The sequence below is a fragment of the Pantherophis guttatus genome, chromosome 6 (assembly GCF_059756535.1).
Source record: "Pantherophis guttatus breed Tessera chromosome 6, ASM5975653v1, whole genome shotgun sequence".
Lineage (NCBI taxonomy): Eukaryota > Metazoa > Chordata > Lepidosauria > Squamata > Colubridae > Pantherophis > Pantherophis guttatus.
In genome coordinates, this window is record NC_142068.1 from 38,333,561 (window position 1) to 38,355,042 (window position 21,482).

Sequence of the window (21,482 nt, forward strand, 5' to 3'; positions counted from 1 at the left end):
TGCTGTTAATTGTGGAAATCAAAGTATGATTTACTTTAACTCTTCTTTGCTTTTCTTCAGCTATATGAGATCCTGACCACTACATCCTATGGCAATCCAAAGGCAGGGCAGGTTGGAATAGAAAGGATGCTGAATGAGGAAGTCTTCACAGCTGCATTTCCACTACATGACGTACGTTTGCAAGCAGTCCTCTCTCAGATAGGAGATAGCACTTGTATTGGCTTTTGAGAAGTCTGCCATAAATTAGCATCTAGTTAGTTTCCAGACTAACATAATAGTTTAAGTGTTATTGACTTTGGATAGTTTTATAAGTTCAGTTTAATGAGACAAAGTCTGTGGGCACTGAAGAGTAATGGCAAATCTTTTGGGCTTGGTGTATCAAACATTGAGAAAACGATGTTTGATTCTGCTGGTGTGTCATCCCTCATCCCCAAACAAAAGAGAAACAAGCCTCTATCCCCACTCCCTTCAATCTAGGCCACACTGAACAATGACACTCGGCAGCAGCCCCAAGGCTGAGCCTGAAGTAGAGGCTGGGCCCTGACTTCAGCCCTAGCACTATCCTTGCCATTCCAAAAGGCCGTCTTTCACTATTCCCCAATGTGCATGAGCCTTGGGGAATGGTGCAATTCCCCCACGGTCTACCATTCTCCAGGATCTGCCTCGTGCCGCTTACCTTCAGGCAGTATTCTCTTTCTATTGACAGGCCCCTGTGGCCTATCCAAGGCTGCTCTACTTCCCACAAGGCCTTTATTCTTGAAGAAACTTCAGAGAAACTTCTACGGCCTCTTCAGTCTCTGAACTCCGTACAAAAGCACACCCTGTTACTGCGTGATATTTGGAGGCTGTGGGGGGCACTTGAGTTCTGAAAGACCTGGAGGCAGCACAAAAGCACATTCCACTCTAACACAGCCTTTGCAGCTTCCAAAAATCACACAAAAGCATGGCACATTCTCATACGTTTTTTGGAGGCCACATGGCTGGCTGTGGCAGAACAGACTCTCAATTTCCAAAAATTGTGCAAGTATGAGGTGTGCTTTTGAGAATACTTGTGATGTTTTGGTGAATGTTGACATGTCACCAAAACAACTTGTGTCACCTTTGTTTTAAAAAGTTACAAAAAGAAGTTTAAATAGTATAATGTATGTGTGTATAAGTATTATATAATACCGTGTTTCCCCGAAAATAAGACCGTCTTATATTTTTTTGAACACTGAAATAAGCGCCTGGCCTTATTGCCATGCACTCAAAAGCCCGATTGGCCTTATTATCAGGGGATGTCTTATTTTGGGGAAAACAGGGTATCTAATTATCATTATAGTTTTAATAATTAATGCTGTTAGTATTATTAATTATTGCATTTTATAAAGTATTTACAGTGTACAAGAAAGTTCGTGTAAAACGCAACATACACTATACAAATTTGAATTTTATGTGGATAATATCACTCTCTGCCAAAGGGCCCGTACAAGATTTCATCAGAGGAAGAGCCCACTAACCTACTTAATCAGAGGCAGATTCTTTTCAATTATTGGGCCCGGTGGAGTAAGTGGAAGAAATATCAGCCTTTGAATCATATCCGCAGATACTTTGGAGAGAAGATTGCTCTCTACTTTGCCTGGCTTGGTGAGTACATACACTTTCAATGGATCCCCAGCTTCCTGACTTCTAAAATTATGTGGATGCTCTACTCCCCCCCCCCATGAATAAGGTTACCAAAAAAAGTCATGTTAAAGACTAGTAACCTTCAGTAATAAGCAAAACATTGGGATATGTCAATAGATAGAAAATATATGGTGTTGCAATCATTATTTTGTCTTAAGAAATTATGAGAATTAAAGTTGTTGGTAACCAAGTCTGAATGCTGAAATCCTCATTAAAGGTTAGTGTTGTCTTAGAGTTATACCATCAGGTATATTGTAAAGGATATACAGTATATCTGATATATCATGCCAAGATATAAACTTTGCTCTTCCCCAGAGCCTGGGAGAATAACCAGCTATAAAAGCTTCATGAAACTCATAAGAATGGAGCCATTAAAATCGCTTGGGGGAGATTATTCAGAGGGCAAGTGCATGACAGAGAAAGCATGTTTCATGGCCCCATAAGAAAGAACTGCTTAAGTGATGGGACCCAGAGTGTCCATGTTTGCATTGGATGGGCAGAAAAAATGGACACAGATGGTCCCATAAATAACCAGACCTTATGCCATGCAAATCTTTATAGGTGATAACTGCACCTTGAATTGCATTCAGAAGCCAACTGGTAATCAGTGTAGTTCACAGAATAGTTGGATCACACAAGCAAAATCAGGCATGCCCAACATTGACTGTGCTCCCACATTGTGGGCCAACTGTAGCTTCTAAGTTGTCTTCAGGTAAAGCACCAAGTAAAACACATTACAATAATCCATTTGTTAGCTGATCAGCATGAATTCCTAAAAACTGAAAAAATTGACTATGACTACCTTCTGCTTATTTCTTTTTTCTCTATGGTAATCAAATATAATCACCAAATCTAACTGTCTCTAGTTGGATCCCAGTCATATGGTTCTGAAATAGTACTTTATAGTAGTATTACTGTTGGGATAGAAAGATAAATTGATAAAAACACAAGGACCCAGTTAGTACAGGTAGTCCTCAACTTAAAACAGGTCATTTAGTGACGGTTCAAAGTTACAACAACACTGAAAAAAGTGACATGACCATTTTTCACACTTATGACCTTTGCAGCATCCCCATGGTCACGTGATTTTTTTTTTTTAATATATTGAGATGCTTGACAACTGACTCACATTTATGGCGGTTGCAGTGTCCCGGAGTCACGTGCTCCCCTTTCGCGACCTTCTGACAAGCAAAGTCAATGGGGAAGCCAAATTCACTTAACAACCGCGTTACTAATTTAAGAACTGCAGTGATTCACTTAACAAATGTGGTGAGAAAAGATTTAAAATGGGGCAAAACTCATTTAACAAATTTCTCACTTAACAATATAAATTTTGGATTCAGTTGTGAGGACTACCTGTAGTAGCAGATTAAATGTAACCAGTTGAATTGTTTCTGTTGGGAAATGTACGTATGATATTTGTCTTGTTTTTTTCCCATGCTCTATTGCTGTTTTTACACTTCTGATACGTTGAATAAAACCCTATCCCTATTATCCACTCAGCCTTAGATTGACAAAAAACTATACCAGCACAAAATTCACTGCCTCCATGTCTATACTGACTCTATTGCACCATTCTGACATCTCGCAAATGGTGCTGTTAGGATGCATTCACAGCATGAGATTGACTGAATTCCCCAGCTTTGCTATTCTCCTTGTGTAAATCATCACTTTGCAGGAAAATATCCCCCAGTCACATCACTGAAACAGAAATGGGGCAGGCCCATCTGTAGATTCCTTCCTGTGCTCTTCTTCTAGACTCCATTTTATTGCCACTCAAGTTGAATAAAGTTAAAACAGCAACAGTTTATAATCATGAAGGTTGAAGAGGCACAAGCATCATTTATCTCCTTTTGCTTCTTTTCCTTTGTATTGGCAACAAACTCCAATTTCCGGATTGCTTTGTGCTTTCTTGGGTGGAGAGATATTGGTTCTGTAATTTCAGCTGTTAAACTCTTTCAGGCTATTATGATATCCCACTATTCTGCCATACCAGCCTTGCACTAAACCAGGGGCTGGCAACCTTAAACATTCAAAGAGCCACAAATGTTCTAACCAGAAGCCCCCATTCAATTCTGGAGCCAACCAGAAGTCTGGTTTCCCCACCACAGAGTCTCCTCCTACACGGTGTCTATTTTCATCTGCTGATCGGAAGTCCGGTTCCCCCACCATAGGGTCTCCTCCTAGCACGGCGTCCTTTTTCCTCTACCTGTCCTAAGCGAAAGCCCTATCAATTGTAGAGTTGACCAGCAACAGGGAGCTGCAGCAGAGGGATGAAAGAGCCAAATGCGGCTCCAGAGCCGCAGGTTGCTGACCCCTGCACTAAACCAATAAGGGCCATAGACTTGAAGCACTTACAGTATTGCTTACTGAGCCATCTAAGTGCTATTGTGCAATTTTGATAGGTCACCAGTTGTTTAGGTAGAAAATGACGACAGAGAAGTGGTCTGCCAAGAGGAGACATGGTGTACCCACATCATCTGAAATGTCCAATAAGCATTACTTTGATCCCATCCTTTACTAGTCACTACACTTTGCTTCCAATATAATGGGTATAATCTTGATATGTAGAAAATTATTACTTTAATATTGGTAGAATAAGAATGACACTGGGGGAGGGATATGACAAAACATGTTGTCCTGGCATATTTATGCTGTTTAGGGCAAATGGGAAAATATCCTAAATGCAAGCAATAAAAAAATCTGTTTTGCTTCGATGAACATTTTGAAGCATTTGTACTTTCATATTTTAAACTCATTTAACACAGCACCATTATGAATTCAAGAAGGTAAGCATACGTACTTCACAATAATGACTGTTTTTTTAAAAAAACAGGGTAATGATTGTGTGTAGATCTGCAGTCATAGGTATCGTGCCACTTATCTGCTGACATTAAAGTGGTTTTAAAAATAAAGAAAAAACAAGGAGCCTTAGTGAAGATTGATCCCAGACCAGTTTGCTACTATTACTTGCTGTTTTCTGGATGATCCCAAAATACCTGGCTCGAAATTTGATCCAGAAATCCACATTTGATCCTTCAATTGCTGCTTTATGGCTTTCAAGAGAACCCCTGCTTCTGAGGGCATATCTCAGTGATAGCAATTAATCAGTCATACCCCAAGGAATATTTTCTGACCTGTTTCTTAAGACTGAATAGGTTTCAAGGAGGAGATTATAACACGGCAAAAACCTAACTGATACTATATATTTGTTTTTTTGTTAAATTTATTTGCCACCCATTCACCATGGTGCTATTTCTTTCTCATATGATGCATTTGTTCTATTTGGTGCTAGGAACCAATCTGGTTGTCAGAAACCTGTCCACTGATTTGCTATTAACAACTAGCCCCCAACTTGTAACATCCTATTATCTGTTATTCTGTTTTTGCTGTTTTGCAAAATATCACAAACTGGACTTAGATTTTCTGGACAGCAGGCTGATAGTTCTCAATCACAGGAGGTGGGGCAGCGTGCGCTGCTGAATATGAATATGCTGTTGCCTCTCTTCCTTTTGTTTAGGTTTCTACACAGCATGGCTTCTTCCAGCAGCTATAGTGGGGACACTAGTCTTCATAATTGGCATTTTTATGATGTTTCATGACATTCCAACGTAAGTGGCAAACTGTCTTTTCTCTTCCTCTTTTATTCTGATTTTAGCAAGAAGACAATTTATATAAAAGCCTTTTTCATCAACCAGTATGACTGACAACCAGCATGACCAGTGGTGGGATTCAGCCAGTTTGCAGCACTTCGGGAGAACCGGTTGTTAATTTTCTGAGCAGAACTGGTTGTTGGAAGAAATCGTTAGGGCAGAGAACTGGTTGTTAAATTATTTGACTCCCACCACTGAGCATGACTGAGTCATCCTTTGCTTAAATTTATAAAAAAAAATTAAAAAATGTTCCTCAATATGTAAATGACAGATCTATAGATTTCTAACATTTTTATCCTGATCTTCCACCCCAAAAATTTTCAGTAGCAGATTAGAGTTACAGAATTATTTAAAAAAACAAAACAAAAACAAAAACAAACCCAAAGCGTAAAATAAATGAAACACAGCAAGCAAAAATGAAACACAGCAAGGTTTGTCAAAAACAGATCATGACAGACTAATCTTACTGCATTCTTTGACAAAGTGACAAAACTGGTGGACCAGAGGAATGCTGTCAATATAATTTACTTGGACTTCAGTAAGGCATTTGACAAAGTAGACCATAACCTACTACTTGATAAAATAGAAAAATGTGGGTTAGACAGCATCACCACCATATGGATTCATAACTGGCTGACCAACTGCACTCAACATATAGTCCTCAATGGAACTGCATCTACATGGAGGGAGGTATGCCATGGGCTATCCCAGGGCTCTGTTTTAGGCTCAGTACTCTTCAACATCTTCATCGATGATTTGGACGAGGGAATAGATGGGGAACTCATCAAATTTGCAGACAACACCAAGCTAGCAGGAATAGCCAACACTCCGGAAGATAGGATTAAGATACAGAAGGATCTTGACAGACTTGAACATTGGGCACTATCTAACAAAATGAAATTCAATGGTGAAAAAAATAAGGTTCTACATTTAGGCAAGAAAAACAAAATGTACAGGTACAGTATTTGTGGTACCTTGCTCAATAGTGGTGACTGTGAGAGGGATCTTGGAGTCCTAGTGGACAATCACGTATAAATATGAACTGACAGTGTGCTGTAGCTGCCAAAAAAGCCAATACAGTTCTAGGCTGCATAAACAGAGGGATAGAATCAAGATCACGTGAAGTATTAATACAACTTTATAATGCTTTGGTAAGGCCACACTTGGAATACTGCATCCAATTTTGGTCGCCACGATATAAAAAAGATGTCGAGACTCTAGAAAGAGTGCAGAGAAAAGTAACAAAGATGATTAGGGGACTTGAGGATAAAACATATAAAGAACGTTTGCTGGAACTGGATATGTCTAGTCTTATGAAAAGAAGGACTAGGGGTGACATGATAGCAGTGTTCCGGTATCTCAGGGGTTGCCACAAAGAAGAGGGAGCCACACTATTCTCCAAAGCATCTGAGGGTAGAACAAGAAGGGTGGAAACTAATCAAGGAGAGAAGCAACTTAGAACTAAGGAGAAATTTCCTGACAGTTAAAACAATTAATCAGTGGAACAACTTGCCTCCAGAAATTGTAAATGCTCCAACACTGGAAGTTTTTAAGAAGATATTAGATAACCATTTGTCTGAAGTGGTGTAGGGTTTCCTGCCTAAGCAGGGGGTTGGACTAGAAGACCTCCAAGGTCCCTTCCAACTCTGTTATTCTATTATATTCTAAAACCAATAGCAAAGATGTGGGAGAAGGAATCTGGGTCCATAGCAATTTTTTTTCTCACACTTTTTTTTCCTTCTGAACTAGACAGGAGATCTGTTCCAGTGGTGACAAATACAAGATGTGCCCAATTTGCAAAGTCTGCCCTTATTGGAATCTATCTAGTGTCTGCCCCATGTTTCAGGTGAGGTTATAACGTTATGATTTTTTCAGATGCTTTATCTAAATCAACAAGTTTATAATCAACTTCACATACTTCTCATTGACCAGCTGAAGAACAAAAATCTGGTCCGCAGACCCTTCTCTGGGATCAAACCACATTGCAATCCCCATACTTTTATCACTGTTGTGTATTTAACTTTCAGTCAGAACTCTGCCATACTTACTAAACTAATTCACCTGTCATTTTTGTATTCACCCTTGCTGCTCTTCTGTTTCTAAGTGAGACCAGTAATCCCACTATTTTATTCAAGCAGAGATACAGTCTTTACACATAAAGTTGCATAGCCACTCCATAAACAAACCTGTATGTCTTTTCCTCTTCACCTTCTCATTGAGAACTCACAAGAACATTGTTAATGTGAGGTTGTTTAAACAGCCTTTCCTCAGTTAGTTCCTTTCTAATATATTGCTTGAAATTAAGTTAATCTACACTCTTGTGGGGTTTTTTTTCCTTTTTTTCTCAGTCTCCGTTCTTTGAATGATTGGTCATTTGTAGTTTATTTGTAAAGTTTATAGTTTATAGTTTGTAAAGTTTATGCTTTTAGCTATCCCTTCCAAAGCAATATGATATAGGTTCCATCCATTTAGCAATTCTAATATATGCATATATTGCAATATTTGCAATTTGTAAGCTATTTTTGTTGCAAAGGCAATTTAGCTTACTTGTAGTTTTAGAGACTAAACTACAAACAGCTATAGGCCCATTTCTGTAACACATCCATAGTGGGTATGTATGAAATAAAGAATTGAAGAAACACAGGTATGTGGTAGTTAGCAAGACACTAAGTAGATTCAAGCAACTATGGCATAATATGGTGCTTCTGCTTTGTTTTGGACTTCTTAAATTATGTATTTATTATTAGATTTCTATGCCACCCATGTCACCAAATGACTTGGCATACTGTGTAAGCGTTGAATAACAGGTTTAATTACTTGGTGTGTTGGACATAGCTATTCAACAAGCTTTTGGTTAAAACAATGTGTTGAAATAATGTGGAAGTCCAGACGCTACATTGAAGAGCTTTGCTCACTTGACTCACTTCTCTTCCCTATCTGGGTATCTTGCTACATGAATAACAGTAATCTCTCCCTTTTTCCTCCAGGCTGGCCGTCTCTTTGACCATGGTGGCACTGTTTTCTTCAGCATCTTCATGTCTCTGTGGGCAGTCACATTTCTTGAGTACTGGAAACGAATGAATGCTACCCTGACATACCGCTGGGACTGTTCAGATTTTGAGGACATTGAGGTATTGAATTTAGAGGGCTTCTTATATAACTCAGAATCCAAACTGGCATATGTTACAATATTCATGTTCCTTCTTTGATAGGAACGTCCACGACCCCAGTTTGCTGCTTTGGCTCCCATGACAACTATAAACCCAATTACTGGAGAAGAAGAGCCCTATTTCCCAAAGCGGACTCGATTCAACAGAATCATCACTGGATCAATGGTCATCATCATTATGGTGAGGGAGTTTGGAAACCACAAGTGAACTAAATCTTGAGACATGATCTCTTTCTTCTGCTATGCCAATTGAATCATAATTTATTTTGCAAAGCAATCTTCTTTCAGGCAAGGCACCTCTGCAGCTTGTGGGCTCAACCTTTATCTGAAAAATCATGTAAAAGGATTAATATAAACCTTAAATGTCTAGCAGATGTCCCTATTCTCTTGAACTATTATAGTCAAAGGGAATATCTGAGGCATGATGGGAGAACAAGTGCTAAGAGTCTAATACGCCCCCCTTGATTTTTCATGCATTTTATAGGAGCATTGAAGGAAATGGAATAATTCAACTCACATTCTTCTATATGACATCCTAGAGTATTCATCAAGCTTTGATTGTATTGAAGTGATAGAAACCTATTTGGCTATATTTAGTCTGGAATATTTCCTCTGTTAGAAACTGTTATTTACCAACTGTTATTTACAGATTTCCAATTTCCTATTAATAATTTCAATTAATTATAGTTAAGAAAATATATGGACAAGTGAACAATTTCACTTTTCCAGTATTTAGCAAAATTGTTTAGGTTTCTTCATCTTCATCCAATTATCCATAAAGCAATACTAAAATATGACTAGACTGGTTTGGGCTAAGCAAAGGTACAAACATGGTTTAAAGCATAAAATTATTTGTGAATCCAACCACTTTGGTTTATTTAAAAATCCATAGTTAAAATTAGCCTTGGCTTAGAGAATGTAAGTAACAAGCCATAAACTATTGATACATAATGCCAAGCTATGTTAACCATAGTTGAATAAACTACGGCTTGATTTGGATATAATGCAAGCCATAACAAGTGTACTTGCAATGACACTAAGCTAAATATAAATATGTTATGGCTTAATATGTGTTCAAATCTTGGGTCTACATAGACAGATGAATTGCTTATTTAGAGGAAATATGTATGGATATTAAGGAAGATCAGCATTTTCTGTTCCAAATTCAAGTCTAGCCTTCACCAACCCAGTATTCCTCCATCTACCACACCATATTTTATTAGCCGTGGGTAACGGGAATCAGAGTTCATCACATATGAGGAATATAGATTGGGATAACTTAATTCTACTGGCTACAGCCAGGCTGACTAATTATTTGCAATAGCGAGACAACAAATGCACATTACTAGTTCTTCTTTACCTGTTTACAGATTGCTGTGGTAATAATATTCCTGATTTCTGTTATCCTTTACCGGGCCATCATTGCTGTAATTGTATCCAGGTCTGGGAACTTCCTACTTGTATCTTCGGTAAGGGACCTCTATGTCTCTATCCCTTTTGGCCTGGTTTTGTTATTGGACTTCATTTGCATTTTTAACTCCTTTTTTCCCCCTAGGCTTCTCGTATTGCTAGCCTGACAGGCTCAGTAGTGAATCTCCTTTTCATCATCCTCCTCTCGAAAATTTACATTGCACTGGCACTTTTTCTTACAAAGTGGGGTAAGTAAACTCAGTGGTGGGATTCAGCCGGTACGCACTGGTTCAGGAGAACCATTAGCTAACTTTCTGAGCAGTTCAGCGAACCAGCTGTTGGAAGAAACAGCCTTTTGTTTTTCCCACCTTACAGAGTCAATCCTGTCAGGAAGGCAGGAAGGAGACATTCTGGTGTGCCTCTGTGTGTTGTTTCTAGCCTAATCTTTATCTTTATTTCCCTGCTTAAGTGTTTTCAGAAACTGCCTCTGTGGTTAAGCCTTGTTACAACTAATGGTTCTTGGCAGTATGCCCATACTTTCTGTAGCCTGAGCTTCTCCAGATTTTTTTTTCTTTGCTTTATTAGGGGCTTGACTTTCTTAAATGGGAAGGGTTGTTTTAAGCTTTTTACACTGCTTTACTGGTTCCTGGCACTGTCCTTTTGGGATGTACTTCCAAGAGGCTGGATGCAAGCTTGGCACTCTGTCTGATTTTTTTACTGCCTTTCTGGGGGCATGTGATCTTTCCTTAAATCTGGATGATTTCCTTAGGACAGGGATGGGCAAATGTGGCTCTTTTACAACCTGTGGACTTCAACTCCCAGAATTCCTGAGGCAGTCAAGCTGGCTTTGCCCACCCCTGCTCACCCCTTCCTTAGGATATCTTGTGAGGTGAGTGACACCAGCTGGTAGCTTTAAGTGGTGCAAATGGATCTAAGGATTGCTTCTCCTGGGTGAAAAAGAGTGTTTTGTCAGTTCACTGAGCACAGGAGTCTCTTGTCTATTGGGATTCTTCAGTCATCCAGGTCATGGTTGTCCCAAAGGTGCTTTTTTCAAGAGGCAACTAGACTTTCTTGGTTACCAGAAAGTCCAGTTGCCTCTTGAAAAAGCATCTTTGGGACAGGAGTCTCTTGCATTGCTTCGGAGTGGCCAAGGCACATGATTGCTCACTGATAGTAAGATTTTTTAAAAAAATAAGAGGTAGGGATGTGGATGCTCCATCCAATTCATTTTAGTTTTCTCTCATGATAATAAGGCTTAGTAACATGGCACCAGGCTTGAAGTTTATTTAGATATCTATGGCATGTACTAATTTTATGGTGATCCTGACAAGCTTGAGAGGGCAGAGACTTGAACTTGGGTCCCCTATATACTTTGTTAATTTGTCTCTTTAGCTTGGCATTTTGTAATCCAAGTATGCCCATCCATTTTCTGAAGAGCTTAAATGACCTCTCTGCTAAAGGGTTTCACTTTATGAGCAAGAGTTAGCTGCTGATAGTTATCGTTGCATTTTAACTATTTTAATTCCTCAAGGTACTCTGGCACCCTGCCTGATTTGTAACTCTGGGTTGCAGGTATTGCTGATAAAAAGGAAGGTATTCGAACAGAATGGTTTAGGTTTCCATGATGGCTGTGACTGTCATTGATTTTTAGTGTGTATTCCATCATTTCTAATCTAATGATTGGTATTTAGGGTTGCTTTTTGCAAGCAAAGAAGCTTTTTGTATTTTTTGTACAGGTAATCCTTGACTTACAATAGTTCATTTAGTGACCATTCAAAGTTACAATGGCACTGAAAAAAGTGACTTATGACCGTTGCAGTATCCCCATGGTCACAAGAGGCCGGGCGAGGCAAAGTGCCCCTCGGAATGAGTGACGTCGAGTTGGCCACACCCACCCAGTCCATTGACCACCCAGCCATGGCTACCCAGCTGGTCATTAGGCAGAGAACCGGTTGTTAAATTATTTGAATTCCACCACTGAGTAAACTGTTATTGGCTTGGACATCAAGCAAAACATCACTTTCAGCCCTGTCTCTTAGCTCCTAAAACATAAAACTACAGTAGGTTTTGTTTATAGAAATAAGGTAGTTAAGGAGATGTAATCAAAATGAGGACATTTTGAGTCCTATATTAAATGCATTTATCACCAACAAATTTAAAGCAAAAATAAAGTTTCTATAATGCAGTAAATTTCCAGTTTGAAAAAAATTATCTAAGGGTTGTAGCATATCTCAAAGAATTTTACTATCTTTCATTCAGTAGCATCAGGATTACTCAATAGTTTGTTAGAAATTTATACACAATTTCTGGAGATTTCAAAATATTTGTAGTTCGGCTAGTGGTGACTTGATTTACATGTACTCCTTGATTTACGAATGTAATGGAGCCTGCCAATTACATTTATAACCCAAGGAATGTGTTAATGGTATCATGTTAATTGAACGTGATCCCTCCCTGAAATACTCAATGCACTCGCTAATCGAATGCTCGGGTTGTTAAGTGCATATGAGGTATCAGGGTGGGGAAGACCATGGGGGGGGGGATGTGTGCTTCCAACCACCTAAGGCCTCCCCAATCCACTGAGATATCTCATGTTTCCCCCCATTATCCAGCCCCACCGGGTTCCAACAGGCACTTACCTTTTGAATGTCTCGATGATCAAGTGAGCTGTCCTCTCCAGTCTCTCTGCTGCGGTTTCTTTGCCTGTCTTCTTTGCAGGCTCTGGTCATCTTTGAAAAAAGATTTTGGTGCGAAGAATGGAGGCTAGGAGGGATGTGTGCGCCTCTCCCGGCTTTCATTCTTTGCACCAAAAGCCTTGATGAAAGTCAGCCAAACCTTACAGGAGCCAGTGATTACATCCTCCATGTCCCTCCAGGCCTCCATTTTTCATGCCAAAAACTTTTTGCAAAGATGACCGGAGCTTGCAGGGACACAGGCAAAGAAACTCAGCAAAGAGGTTGGAGAGGACACAGCTCACTAGATCTTTGCAAGGTAAGTGAGTCATCACAGGCCCAGTGTCATTGGAGATTTGGCGAGGTGGGGAGAATAGGCAGGATAAATGTTGCAATGCCTCTGCAGTTGTTCATAAGGGTGAATGACTGCTGTGGTGCTGCAACATTCGTAACTTTGAGACTGTGTCATAAGTACTTGGGGGGGATGATGTCATAACTTTGAACAGTTGCTTAATGAACTGTCATAACTTGAGGATAACCTGTACTATCAAGCAGGGAAAGTTTACATTTTTTTTATATCATCCTTCCTCTCCTAATCTATTTCTTGGAATGTTGAGAAAACGAGCCAGTATGGCACTAGATCCAAGATACAAAATTTAAATTTAACTCTAGATATTAACCTCTAATCATATGGATTTTTGCAGCCTAGATTTGATAGTCCTTGTGTTAGAAAGTATAATTTGTGACAAAGCACTTTTCTCTCGGTGCTAAATTCTAAGGCAAATGTCATTCCCACACTAAATTTTTAACTGCATTATATATGACATATATTTTGCACATATAATCCTTGTAGCAATATGCAGGTATTTTGTCCTTGCCCAGAACTAATGCTCTTCAACCCCTCATACATAGATGCTTCATCTGGGAACTTTAGGAACAAGAACATCCAATTAAAAGATATCTGCATTCAACTTGCATACATCAAGGGAATGTTCCACTCTTTCCCCAATAAGTCAGACTTAAGGTTTGAAGAAAATGTAAAAAAAAAAAAAAAAGTTAATCAGCATGTATTCCAACTTGCTTTGCCAACTTAGCCATAATATATAATAACATGAAAATATTTTTCAATGCACAATTTATGTTAACACATCACATAATGATTTTTGTCATCTATCCTTATTTATCTTCACATAGTGATGTGAAGACAGGTAAGGATAGATGACGAAAATAAGGAATTGTTCAGAGAAACTTGAAGGATAAACACTACTCTAAATGATGCATTCATTTTTCTGCCATAGAAATGCATCGCACCCAGACGACATTTGAAGATGCCTTCACTTTTAAAGTCTTTATCTTTGAGTTCATCAATTTCTATTCATCTCCCATCTATATTGCCTTCTTTAAGGGCAGGTAAATTTCTTTATTTTTTATTTTATTTAATTTCTATAGCCATTCCTCTCAGACAAGTCACTCTGGTGCCAAATAATCATAAAATCCATTAAAACCGAGAGAGAGAGAGAGAGAGAGAAAGAGAGGGAGGGAGGGAGAGAGAGAGACACACACATAGATGATGTAGATAAATAGAAGATAGATAGATAGATAGATAGATAGATAGATAGATAGATAGATAGATAGAGACAGACAGACAGACAGACAGACAGACAGACAGACACAGACAGACAGACAGACAGATGGAACGATGATGTTAGATATAAAGTTTTCAAAAATTTGTTTTGAGAATTTTCCTAATTCATAGTGGAAATAATTTTCTTTATAGTGGTAAGACTTGAAAGACACAATATGTAAAATACCCTGGCTTCCTGCTTTTGTTTATGCAATATTTTCCTCCCTTCTTTCCCTCCTTTTAAGTTTTATTTTGTAGAATTGTTTTCTTATGTAATAGAGGAAATTTACTTAATCTGAATTACAATGTCCATAATCCCAGGTAGCACAAGACAGCAAGATGTATAGATGCTGTAGGCCCCCATACATCCTGCTAATGTTATATTGAGGAAGAGTGTAGAATAACTTTTAATATGATGAATTTATACTGAATTTATAACCCAACTAATCCTGACAGAATCTGCCCTGAATGTAACAGAATGTTTAACATACATACACATACATACATACATGTGTATATCACCAGTAAAAATCTCCAGCAAAACACAAACAAGTATATAAGAGGTGCCATTAATTTAGTCTAACCAAACATCTGATGAAATAATGCCATTTTGATCTTTTCGAAATAGATTGTACGGCTATTTTACTCTGGGGAGGGGAGGAGAATGTTCCATTAAATGGGGACCACCACTGGAAAGGCTGGTCATGTGGTTTAAGTTCCACGAAGTCCATGAGAAGGGGGACACACAACAGATTCTCTCTAAATAACCAGACTAAGCATGTATATTCAATTTTGGCAACATGTTGCCTGATATGTCCTGCTATTCCTATAGAATGCTGGACCATTGAGAGTTTTTCAAAACCTGCAGATGGTGCAAGCACAATCTCTATAAATGTCTGCAAAAGTAGTTTTGGGCTTGCCTCACAGTTTGCTGCTTGAGTGAAAATTGGAGGTTTTATTAACCTAGGAGGATAATTTCAGAAAAAGTTCTTAAATATCTCATAACAGTAATTCAACAGGATTCTTCATAATAGTGACAGAAAGATGGGGAAAAGTGAAGAATGTCTGCCATCTATTGTTCAGAAAAAGTATAATAATGTAAATCTTGAATGGGTGTTACGGGGTAGGCTGCATCTAACAAATATATTAGTACCTGGAATCAACAAATGGACAATTAAAACCAATACATTTTTCATTTCTTGCCCTGGTGCTTTTCCTTTTTTCCCTTTCAGGTTTGTTGGTTATCCAGGCCACTATAAGAAATTACTGGGCATACGCAATGAGGATGTAAGTATCTCAGAAGAGATGAGAAAGAGATGAGTTCTTGAACAAATGTGGAGGAATCCTCTAGAGCAGCAGATTCCTAGGCAACCTGTGCAAATTAGATTGGATTGCAAGGTGACAAATATATAATTATTAATAAATAGAGTCAGGCTCACCCAACCATTCCAGCGATAAATAGAAGGACTGTTAGCCTCAGACCAAGGAGTGGAACGGGTATCTTTTTTAGAGCTCAAAAGAACCCTCTCTTCTATCTATATCCACAACATATTTGTAAACATCTTAGAAGAAGTCCACAATATTCTGGATTTCACCAGAGGCATCTGAGAAGTGTACATGGACAAGAAGGAGATAGTTCTGTTGCCTTTCGATGCTGCCGCATATAGCCATAACAAATGGGCTGGTTAGACACTGAATCTGATGGGCATGAATTTCACTAATTAGTTATGTAGCGTGTAAAATACTTCTTTTTCCCCCAACCTGATCCTTTCTGCTGGGTCAGGAATGGTTTGCATATCTCTACCAAGTTATGCCTTCATTCTAAGCAAAAATCCCAAAGTATATGTTTTCCTCTATCATTTCCGTTGCCTTTTATGGCCTTTACAGTCCTAGGGTGACCTGAACTGTACATGGCCTTCCAAGTATGAACTCACCATAGATTTATCTATATCAAAGAACCTTACTGTAATAGTATATTCGTTGTTAGTTCTCTTCTTAATAACTCATTTATTTTTTAATAAAATTTATGAGAGATCTCCCTTTTCTTTGTAATTACCCCTTTATGGTAGTAAGTGGTATTTCCTGAGGAAATGAGAGGACTGAAGTCTAGTTCTCAACAACAGCGAAGAAGTTATAACCTTGGGACCCTGCAAATAGGAATCTGGTGGCTGAATGCTGCTCAATCACAAATATTCTCCTTATGTAGAAAGCTGGATCCCGAGGAAAAGCATTCAAACTTTCTGGTTTTGGTCAAGTTTTCCTTCCTGGTAGATATATTCCATTAAGGAGGCCTTTATTCAACAACTCCAATAATGCTGCATGATGCTTCAGTACATGAGTGATTCTTAATAGATGCCTACTTCATGTTACATACGAAACTTTAAAGATTTCTACATAGGTTATATGCAGTGTTCATTAGGCAACCAACCATACCCAAAAGCCTTTCTGTCTGTTTTGTCCAGTGTGCTCCAGGTGGCTGCCTCATTGAACTTGCTCAGGAACTTCTTGTCATCATGGTGGGAAAGCAAGTAATTAACAACATTCAAGAAATCCTTATCCCGTGAGTGCTATGCTCTGATTTGATACTTTTGCTATCCATTCCAATCAATGTTCTTGTACAAAGCAGGGATGGGCAAACAGGTGCTGCAATTAATATGGAAGGGATGGAAGCTACAGCTTTGCAGTATATTGGTGCTGCATCATTGTACAAGAGAAGGGATTTCATTTCTATTTTTTTTTAAAAACTTCCAGTTCCTCCCATATGTAATCATGGGCCTTAATAGTTCCTGGGAAGCTGAAGCAATTAACGACTGTCTCATCTCCTGCTCCATATGGAACATTGCAAAGATAATTGTAGTGCCAACATTTCCTTAGAATTATGGAACAGTCAATTTTCTGCTGAAAATAATTTTTGCCTCATCCTTCTTTCCATTCTGGGGATTTTTCATTCATTTCTACAGTCAAAGCACAATTGTATGTTTGTTGTCCATAGCCAGTTGTTCTGAGGGATGGCTTTGCCAGTTCATTTCCATAGTGTACGACTACAAGCTCTCTTTTTTTTAATTCTAAAAAACAAATCCAGCAAGAGAAGAATGAGAACAATCTTGCCATTTTTTGCAGCTGCTAGGCTTGATCAAAGGAGGAGCAAAGTATTAAGAAAATTTGTCTGATAGGACAAAACTTCTGCAGTGGGTCTGAGAACATGGCAAGCGATTGTGTGGAAATGTTCTCTCTGAAGCCTGCTATAGACTTAGCTTATAATTTTTATATTATCTTCTGCCTTAAAATGTCAAGAAACTCCACCCTTAATTTTTGGCAATCATGCTACTGAAATTCAGAGATGAAGCTGGAGAAGAATGCGGGAGATACAAAAAGAGGCTTGGCAACTGCCTGAAGTCACAAACCCTGTAAAATCTAGCAAAAATCTTTGTAGAAATGCAAGTGTGGGAAAAGAGAAGCCACTCCCTAGTTACTTTGGCAATTACAATTGCTTCACAAAATAATGTTCTGCATTTTTGCCAAGACATAATTATTTTTTAATATGTGCAAACATTGACAAATACAGTCTGTGAATAGAGCAAACACAGATATGAGTATTCGCAAGTTTTTCTGATGTGTACCAGATCCACAAATGAAAATTAAAATGTTAGTTTGTTGTTGGCTTGGGTTCAGCTTTATAGGTGAACCAAGGTGGTATGTTTGTTAGCTTAGCCTGAATGAAGTCTGGGCTGTTTATATGTACATAAAAATTGCTGTATGAGATGGTCTTCAGCATTCCAAAAATTGCTTCCTTACTAGAAGTTGTAATTTTGTCAATCAGAAAGGGTGCAGTGAAAAAATGTCTGAATTTAATATTCATAAGGGAATATATCCCCCTGTGCAGAGGTGGGTTCCACTTACCTTTACTACTGGTTTGCATCGTGCCGCATGCGCAGATCACTTATGATGACGTCCGGATCAGTGGGCAGAGCCTCCCGCCAGTTTTACTACTGGTTCTTGCGAACTGGTCCAAACCGGGGGCAACCCATCACTGCCCCTGTGTAAAAAAACCAGATCAAATGAATATAGAAGTATTCCACAGTATTCCTGTGAGAAGGGAACATAATTCTATGACCATACTGTGAAATGTTCCACTGTTGGAAATAACACTAGTTTCTTCCTACATAATTTGCCTACAGTTGTGCAAAATATTTTGCTCTTAGAAAATGTTTGGAATTGTCAGAATAGTGTCAGAATAGATCCCTGTCTCCTAGACAAATTTTGACTTTCTTAACAGTCAGGCTGCTATGCAATAAATTTTCCCCTACCTGACCATCAGAGTTCCAATGCACATTGCTCCATTTTGCACTTTTGTTGTATAATATCTAGTTTCTAATTGAGACAGTAGTAAGAGCCCGAAGAAGTGACTCAGATTGCCTCTCAGAGCTATCTGATAGAGATTAGAGATTGATTGTATTTATCAAATATGTTATTCACCAGTGTTCCAAGGTGTTTTTTTTCTCTCATGGATCTCCAAGTACAATTCACTGCTTTATTGAAAATGTTGAGACCCAGCAATAAAAATTAACATCTGTTTTGAGTACCAGCTAGTTTAAGTCTAATATACCTGCTGATTTATCTGATGAAGACAAATGAGGATTCTGCCTGAGAAAAATGTACCCATCCATACAGGCCCTTGACATGGTAACAACTACATTGTGCTAGACATCACATTCAGTTTTTGTCAGTATTTTAGATGACATTCCTCCCAAATCTTTACTCTACATTTTGGATGTATCTCTTTCTGATCCAAGCACTTCTGTTGTCATCTTAGTATTGCCAGCAGGTTGTAGCCATTGCAGGATTGTTACTTTTGCATCAATTCCAGTGGTGTTCCATTGAGCTGTACCTATTCCTTGTGACTCTGTGGATAAAAGCTACCCTGTCTCTTACCACATTATACAGTTCTTGCATCATAGTTGTATTCCTTTAGCCGCCAATACTCTGTCTAGCCAACTCATACACTCTTGGATTCTTCTTTTTCCATTCACCTTGCCCAGTATTACCAGTTTTTCCATAGCTGTATTAACTTGCATGACTCCACTGCTACCACATAATAATAATAATTACAGTATCACTACAAAAATGTCATTTCCATGATGCCATGTTTTTGTTGACAAGTCATGATGGAGACTTTATGTGGAAGAAGCATGAGAAAGTTGTACCCACTTACACTAGATCAGAGAAAGAGAGAGAGAACTGGTATTGCTGCTACTGTTTTTCTATCATGCATCTGTTCTGAGTCCAAGATCATGAATGCACTCAATCATAACCAGCAACCCTAATATTGACCTATATTATGGCCACAGTTTCCATCTAGTGATTCTGCTAGATCTGGAACATGTCAGATAGACTAGATCCAACAGAGGCACTAAAATGGGTGCTAAGGTGGCAAATCCATGGTGGAGAAAAAGAAAATGAACTAGTAGTGAGATTTGTAGGACAAGTCCTCGGAATACAGTTGTCCAGACCCCCATAATACTGAAGCACCACTACTAACGTTAGAATTTTAAAAATATTATTTTATCCCACCTAAACTCAAACATGTCTTACACTCTGTGCTTCTCCTATTTTCCCACTACAATAACCTGTAAGGTGAGTTGGGCTGAGAGAGAATGATGATGATTCAATTCTCAGAGGACAGCAAGCTCAAAAAGACCATCCTATGGCTAAAAAATGGGGCACAAATAAAAACATACTTTATCTAGATGCATCCAGATATTATTTGATCATCTCTCTCTCTGCCTGAAAAAGAAGATTATCCTAGATATTCTAGTAACTACATTTTTTTGTTCTCCATAGGAAGCTGAAAACATGGTGGCATAAGCGAGATCTTTCTGAAAGCAATAAGACAGGCCAAGACAACTTAATGAAGCAACCCTGGGAGAGAGATTATAAACTGCTGTCCTATAATGGGCTCTTCGATGAATATCTGGAAATGGGTATGAGCCACTTGGGCAAATGGGAAACTTAAGAATAGTTTTCTGAAAATTTCTAGTACTGTGGCCTGATTATGAAGGGGGATGATTCTGCATATTCTTGAAGAGATTGAAAAATACAAGAATGAAAAGAACAGTGAGGAAAAAAAACTCTGGATAAAATGAGTAATTAGGGAGAGAAATATGAAAATATCTTTCTGAGGTCTCATGAATTCCCCTAATCTTTATGCAGTAAGACTTGGAAAAAGTGGTGTGAGAGACTAAAAAGCCCTATTATATAGTTTCTCCAATATTTTCAAGCAATAAATGTAAATATTTGAGGTAGTGTATAGAATTTCTCTGAGCTGAACACTTCTGTATTATAGGTTTGCCAATCAGCTTAAAATATGTGAAATGAAAGGTCATTCGTTTTATCCAAGTTAAAGTGGATGCATTTTAGTGAAAAAATAACTATTACTGTACTATTTGGGGTTTCAGAAAGAGCATTTCAGTCCTGCTTTCACTGAAATCTCATCTTGGTCTCCTCCAAATTATTTTTTGATAAGGTTTCTTTCCTCAAACTCTGGAAATTAAAATATTTTATTCCCTTTCAGTTCTGCAATTTGGCTTCATTACTATCTTTGTTGCTGCCTGCCCCCTGGCCCCTCTTTTTGCTTTACTTAACAATTGGGTGGAAATTCGTTTGGATTCTCAGAAGTTTGTTTGTGAATATCGACGTCCAGTTGCAGAGCGGACCCAGGGCATTGGCATCTGGTTTCATATCCTGGAGGTCATCACACACTTTGCAGTTATTAGTAATGTGAGTTATACTGGTGCATACGGGAAGCAATCAACAGAAATCGTACAAGCATAGCAGCTACAGCCCTGAAATACTGCAGCTGGATTACACTGAATTTACAATTCAAGGATGTTTTGATTGAATTGAGTTTACTTACATTGTAGTTTCCTGCTTTTCCAAAGCAGATGAGGATTTAAGGTGAACTCAAAATGACTCAGTTCTTTGGTGACAGTTAGAGAGTTCTCTGTAACTCTGACTTACAGAGTTATTTAAATACCAAGTGGTAAAGGAAAGACACTGTAAGTTACTGGTAGAACATATCATCATGGAGCGGGCTGGTTGGTTGTTGGAGAAAGGTGAAATTGGGTTAGCAGGTGTCCTGGTGAAAGGATGCTCTGAGAGACAGAAACACTCTGGAGAGAAGTGCTTCTTGCTGTCTCTCTCTACAGTCCAAAAATTCCTTTTGGATATCATGAATGGAAATTCTAGTACTTGGTCCCAATACAGGAAGTGATCACTAGGTTGGGAAAGGC

General features: G+C 38.5%; 1 protein-coding gene across 3 annotated transcripts in view; it reads left to right on the forward strand.

Annotated features, from left to right (window-relative positions):
- ANO7 (anoctamin 7) overlaps positions 1–21,482 on the forward strand; it is a 41,501-nt gene that overhangs the window by 14,570 nt on the left and 5,449 nt on the right. For all 3 annotated transcript variants that reach the window (XR_015728455.1, XM_034439525.2, XM_087872118.1), the window contains 13 exons: positions 61–171; positions 1,461–1,626; positions 5,186–5,276; positions 7,068–7,164; positions 8,306–8,449; positions 8,531–8,668; positions 9,858–9,956; positions 10,043–10,145; positions 13,868–13,979; positions 15,426–15,480; positions 16,656–16,753; positions 20,035–20,174; positions 20,765–20,970. Coding sequence is in view for 2 of the 3 variants with exons in the window: in XM_034439525.2 (XP_034295416.2) it covers positions 61–171; positions 1,461–1,626; positions 5,186–5,276; positions 7,068–7,164; positions 8,306–8,449; positions 8,531–8,668; positions 9,858–9,956; positions 10,043–10,145; positions 13,868–13,979; positions 15,426–15,480; positions 16,656–16,753; positions 20,035–20,174; positions 20,765–20,970 (1,560 nt within the window). In the remaining variant the exon portion in view is untranslated. The remainder of the gene's footprint in view (positions 1–60; positions 172–1,460; positions 1,627–5,185; positions 5,277–7,067; positions 7,165–8,305; positions 8,450–8,530; positions 8,669–9,857; positions 9,957–10,042; positions 10,146–13,867; positions 13,980–15,425; positions 15,481–16,655; positions 16,754–20,034; positions 20,175–20,764; positions 20,971–21,482) is intronic.